General features: G+C 37.9%; 1 protein-coding gene across 1 annotated transcript; it reads right to left on the bottom strand.

Moving 5' to 3' along the window:
- Positions 1-1740: 1740 nt before the first annotated feature.
- On the bottom strand, positions 1741-5254 carry LOC117289445 (pyrimidodiazepine synthase-like). The gene is made up of 5 exons (XM_033770577.1): positions 5131-5254; positions 3650-3755; positions 3115-3337; positions 2630-2756; positions 1741-2111 (listed from the first exon to the last, which is right to left on the bottom strand). The coding sequence occupies exons 1-5, from the start codon at positions 5153-5155 to the stop codon at positions 1885-1887; spliced, it is 708 nt and encodes a 235-aa protein (XP_033626468.1). The 5' UTR covers positions 5156-5254; the 3' UTR covers positions 1741-1884.
- Between the last annotated feature and the right edge of the window lie 1343 nt (positions 5255-6597).

Below are 6597 nucleotides of genomic sequence, written 5' to 3'. Positions count from 1 at the left end.
TCTATCTAACTGATAGCTTCAAAAAAAATTACAATTTGTGGGGAATGTCAAATCAAAGCACAAAATTATAGATCAGCAATGTGTTACAAAAGTATCATTTTATTTCAAGAACAAATTATTTTTAATGGCAGTGTAGAAAAGATTAACCAATACACTACAATTCATAAAAAAAAAATTAATAACGTTTAGTACTAATGTAAGGCTTATTTCCCACTAGATTCACCATTCCCTCATCCCATATGCCAATATATACAACTAACATGACACTAGCAATGAGTAGCATATTCACCAGCAAGTTTGAATCATTGCTTTTGATTGGTCACATCACGTTATTATTTTTATTTATTTCATCAGTGATCCTTGCTTGGATCTTAAAATTCTAGTATTGGTACATTATTTAACATTACATTGACATAATTATGGCAAGGCTAATGAAATGCATCCCAGTATCAATATTTAATTAATAATAATTTTAAAGTAAGTTCTAAGCATTAGGTTTAGGTTTAGCTGTGCTGTTGAATGGTTGTAAAATAAAGAACATTACTTTAAATTTCAATCAGCTCAGCAGTTCCCCCGCCACCTAATTTCAACATTAAGTTAAACCTTTTGAGAGATTATAATATTGCTATTTGTTGAGATATTAAAAAACATTCAAAACATTTGAATGAGGTACCGGTATGCAAACTAATAACAGTTGTCTGTAAGTTGTAGTAAACCTGAGTACACGTATCACTGTTACTAAGTTAGACGAAAACACAACCTTTAAAGTAGTAATGAAGGATTGAAATGGAAGGTATACGTTTGGTAATCACTAAATTAATGGCAATTAAAACTAACTTGGAGGGGTGGACACAGCTTTTGATACTATAATAGCATCTTGAGAATCATTTCACTTTGAGGTAATGTTATGTAATAAGATATTAGTTTTTACTCCCTCCAAATTTGAAACTGAGAAATATTACTGTCAGATGAATTTCTCAGATTGTGTATTCCAATAGGAGACTTTCCAACGCTAGGTGGCAGCAGACATACCGGGTAAATTTCCATTGTTTACGTAGTTCTGAACATGCGCATAATTCTGAGAACAATGGATTTACCCGGTAAGTCTGCTGCCCTCTATCGTCCCAGAAAGTCTCCCATTACAGATTATTCTTCCTGCATTAACATAACCGCTCCGTTTTTCAGCGATATCTCAAAAACTCAACCAGGAATTTAAATTAATTTTTCACAGGTTGGTTTGTTTGTACTGCTGTAAGTTATTTGTAAATCTGTGAACTTTTTCTTTTTTTCTGTACCGAAAAGGTCCAATAGCTTTAAAAAAATTAACTGTAAACAAACCCCAGGGGTACACTTTGCCTTTAAAATAATAATGAAGGATTTAACTTGTAAAGCCTGAGACTTTAAAATAACAATGAAGGATTTAACTTGTAAAGCCTGAGACTATTAAAGACACTGGACACTATTGGTAATTGTCAAAGACTAGTCTTCACAGTTGGTGTATCTCAACATATGCATAAAATAACAAACCTGTAAGTTGTGAGGTATAAATGAAAGAAAAAAACACCCTTGTTGCACCATGGTCACATGAAGTTGTGTGCTTTCAGATGCTTGATTTCGAGACCCCAAATTCTAAATCTGAGATCTCGAAATCAAATTCGTGGAAAACTACTACTTTCTCGAAAACTACGTCACTTCAGAGGGAGCTGTTTCTCACAATGTTTTATACTATCAACCTCTCCCCATTACTCGTAATCAAGAAAGGTTTATGATGATAATTATTTTGAGTAATTACCAATAGTGTCCACTGCCTTTACAATAGGATTAAAGTTTAGCAGTCCCTGTGTCTTTACGCTGTCTGATATCCCGCATGGATTCACCCTGTAGTCACAAATCATCATACTTGAAAGTGCCAACTTGATAACCTTTGGCAAATTCTCGCAGAATTTCTTTGCTAGTGACGATTGGCTTGATGGCTGGGTGAGCCTCCATACGTCTGCAGTAAGAATCAAGCTCAGGGAACTTTTGCTTGATGAGATTGGTGAGCGCATCCGCGATGACAAAGCGCTCGTTAAATGGCCAGATATTGAGGTCTACCATAGCTGGCTGTTGACCTAAAAGAAAGGAACATACATAACACAATAAGAACCGAGAAGTACAGTTTTACAATCGTATAGACGACTTTAGCTCAATACTTGGGCAAATTTCCTTAGAGTTGCTTTGCAGTGGTCTGTTTGGGAACTGAAGTGATATGTGTCAAGGAAATAAATAAGGCGATATAAAGTAGTCCCATATCACAACATCCCCCTCTTTTGAAAGAAAATAATTTGAGAAAAAAAAAAGTTTGCGTTTATTTTAGTCCATTGTGTTTTTGTTTGTCTAGCTAGGCATGTCTACCGCAAGCTTGGCTTTTCTGGTTATGCCCCATTTCAAGTTTTCCTCATTACTGTTACATTTTCCCCATAGAAGTGCCCCTTATCAGAGGAAAATCGCTGTGCGCCTTCTACGAGTGAAATTCAAAGCTAAACACAGAGATTTTGCCTGGAAAGCATTTTCGACTGAAAACATCATTTCCTGTTGAAACTCCAGGTACCTTTAAGGAATTGTACATCTTGTAATGGGAGCTACCTACCCCCAAGGAATGGAGTGCCTCTTTTTTTTAGTTCTGCCTCAAAGATTTCAAGACCAGCCATAAGTTTCTCCTCTGCCTCCTTGTCTTGACAATCTGACTTCGCAAACTTGTAGAAATGTGGTATCACCTTGATGAAAAAAGACAACGGAATTTAAGAAAAAGGAGTATATATTTTAAATTCTACACTATTTGAAACTCTAAATTTAATGTAACTAAAAAAAGTAGATATTTCTATGATGTCCAAACTTAGTGTTAGCCTGAGGGGTGTCTGGGTGTCTTTTGGACACCCTGATTTAAATGATTTAAAGTAGACACCCTGAGATATCTGGTATTATGTTAAGAGTATTGTAAGTGAACAATTCGGACACCCAATATTTTCGTTTCCAGCAAATTGGACACACTTTTACTGAATAACCATGTCAAAAGAAAGAGAAAATATTACAACAAATTGTACAAATATTTTTGTCAGCAACATAGATGAATACCTTGGATGAGTATTCTTCCATGAAGATTTTATCCTCCGCCTTTGCATATGGGTCTTTAGGGTAGAGAGGTGGGTCAGGGTAAAGGTCATCCAAGAGGTCATTGATAATGCTGGACTCAATGAAGACCTTCCCGTTGATTTCAAGCACTGGTACTTTCCCATTTGGGTTCCTCTCAAGCAGAAATTCTGGTTTCTGCGATAGGTTACAGTTCACTTCCTCAAAACTTGAAGAAAAAAAACATGTTAAGTCATAAATATTATAATTCATGATTTTCTTTAGCCCTTTAGAGACAATAGTGGGCAAAAGCAGCTTGTACCAAAATGCCTTAAATGCCCTGTTTAGCAGAGTTGAACACACCCAAGGAAAGTTCAAGTAACTGGGGCAGTGCACTCCTTCATTTTTGTAAATAAATTTTCAGTTGTTGTACCCCCAAAGATTACAAGTTTTCTTTTTAAAGGTACAGCGCCCCAGTTACTAGGTCTAGCCTAACCCCAGGTTTGACCAGAAAGACACACTCCGCCTCATTTAAACCTACCTGAGTCCTTTGATTGAGAGAACCAAGCGACTGCGTTGTGCATATGGGCAGTAACGCATGCTAAAGAGATGCATAGCTCCTTCTGTCAGTGGTGGCAAAGAGTCACCTATAAGTAGTGAATGAAATAGTGAAATAAATCTTTAATTGATGTAGACGAAAAACACCCCTGGCACCCGCATTATAAAATAGGGTTCATTCCGCTGAATACCATGTGTAGACCGTAGCGGAACCAAACTCATAGTTCCACAGGGATGTGCTAGGCTGTTGAGCCTGACCTGTGGTAAGCTGTGAGTGCCAAGCGTGAAAGTTTGCGAGCTAGCACAAAACATTCACGAAGCCTGCTTTTCAATCTTTTTTTTGGGGGGGGGAGGGGGGGCATTCTACATGTGTTTTATCTTTGTGCTATTATTCCTTTGACCTCAATTATATTTGTAGTAAAAATTAAACAATTATTTGTCAAATTTTGGTGTTTTTTTTTTTTTGGTGGGGGGGCGTCCACCCAATTGTTTCAATACAGGACATCTGTTAATGAAACAGGAATAAATTAATTAGTTTAACCAAAAATTAAATCCAAGATCTTACCCACCCAAGGCAGCATCCACCTTCAGTGAAAGATGTGAAAGAACAGAGTGGGCAGGTGAAGGTGAAGGCTTCACCTCACCTGCCCACCCCGCCATATATCTATGAACGACTGGTCATCTCACCACGTGACAAGCTCGCCACCAACAAAGTCGCCCCCTGCAAAGTCGCCCCTACCCGGCTCGCCCTTGGTTGAAACGAAGTCGCCCCCTGGCAATGTCGCCCCCAAACAATGTCGCCCCCCTAGCAAAGTCGCCCCTGACAATGTCGCCCCCAGCCAATGTCGCCCCCTAGCAAAGTCGCCCCCAGATGTTGTTCAGAAAATAATTGAGGCTAAAATAATTATGGTAAAAAAATATAGTTAAAATATTTTCAGAAAAAATTCCGTATGAAGTAATGTGCTTGTGGAAGGTCTAACCCTAACCTAACCCTAACCCTAACCCTAACCCTTAACTATTGGCTGGGGGCGACATTGTCAGGGGGTGACTGTGCTAGGGGGCGACATTGTTTGGGGGCGACATTGTCAGGGGGCGACTTTGTAACAACTCGGGGCGAGCAGGTTAGGGGGCGACTTTGCAGGGGGCGACTTTGCAGGGGGCGACTTTGTTGGTAGCGAGCTTGCTAGGTGGCGAGATGACCAGCCACCTTTTTGAGCAATAATAACATCCTTCCTCTTAGCCCACCTTGTTGAGCTGTTAATGGCTCCGCTTTTAACATCGGTCTCATCACTGTCTCATGTAATGCCGGTGACAGTGATGAGACCGATGTTAAAAGCGGAGCCATATTTTTAGTCATTACAGCTCAACAAGGTGGGCTACCTTCCTCTAAACTTGCCAGTTCTTCTACATCGCCAATTGCCTCAGCAATAAAGCAGATTTTAATGCAATTACCCAATTACTTACCGGATTGGAGGTGTTTTTGAGACATTGTTGACGTTTTACATTCCCCTACAACTAGTCAGCTAGTTCTTGCCAAAAGATTGTAAAATTGCTGAGTCAAGATACGCTTCATTTCATTCAACCTTCATCAACTACTCTCTAAACAAAGCTAGTCTTCGATACAATTCGCTTGATCCCACAAACAGCGCGCCCCATCGAAAGTATCTGGATTGCCAATGTTAAAAAAAAAGCTCATCTGCCGCGGCTATTGACTCGACAAGCACGAGACCCGACTTGAACCAAGTCTACCGACGGGGTAGCAGGTAGCCTTTAGTCAAGGCGCACGCGGCACACCGGATAGCACGCACAGCCCCAAAAATGTAACGCACGAAAAAAGACTATCACCGCGATATTAAAGGTTGTGTTTTTGTCTAACTTAGTAATTAATAGTGATACATGTATTCAGGTTTACTACAACTTATAGACAACTGTTATTAGTTTGCATACCGGTACCTCATTCAAGTGTTTTGAATGTTTTTGAATGTTTCGACAAATAACAACATTATACTCTCTGAAAAGGTTTAACTTAATGTTAAAAGTAGGTGGCGGGGGAACTGCTGAGCTGATTGAAATTTAAAGTAATGTTCTTTATTTTACAACCATTCAACAGCACAGCTAAACCTAAACCTAATGCTTAGAACTTACTTTGAAATTATTATTAATTAAATATTTATACTGGGATGCATTTCATTAGCCTTACCATAATTATGTCAACGTAATGTTAAATAATGTACCAATACTTGAATCTTAAGATCCAAGCAAAGATTACTAATACAATAAATAAAAATGATAAAGTGATGTGACCAATCAAAAGCAATGATTCAAACTTGCTGGTGAATATGCTACTCATTGCTAGTGCCATTAGTGGCATAGGGGATGGGGGAATGGTGAATCTAGTGAGAAATAAGACTTACACTAGTACTAAATGTTACTTTTATTTTATTTTTAAGAATTACATGTATAATGTTTGATTTTTTGGTTAACCTTTTCTGCATTGTCCATTTAAAACTGATTTGTTTTTGAAATAAAATTATAATTTTGTAACACTTTGCTGTTCTATATTTTGTGTTTTTATTTGACATTCCCCACAAATTGTAAAAAAGAAGCTACCAGTTAGATAGATAGATAGATAGATGACACTTTATTAAACACTCATTGTGGAAATTATAATGGCTTTGACAAAGAACTGTATGCAAATACAATACAAACGATCAGTAACTATATAAAAATACAACCATCAAAATTGAAACTACAGGTATAGTTACAGATGATCTCAGACAAATGTGTCAAATTTCACAAACATAGGGAAAAATTTCCTAGCTCATTTACTGTGGTAAATGACGTGAGTGGTTGCATAAATTATTTGTGAACTGTTCGTCTGACAGCTAGGGACCAAGTATCAGAGGTGCTATTTATAAGCTAAAAAAAATA

The sequence above is a fragment of the Asterias rubens genome, chromosome 4 (genome assembly GCF_902459465.1).
Source record: "Asterias rubens chromosome 4, eAstRub1.3, whole genome shotgun sequence".
In the NCBI taxonomy this organism is placed as follows: domain Eukaryota; kingdom Metazoa; phylum Echinodermata; class Asteroidea; order Forcipulatida; family Asteriidae; genus Asterias; species Asterias rubens.
This window is presented reverse-complemented; position numbering and strand designations above follow the sequence as displayed.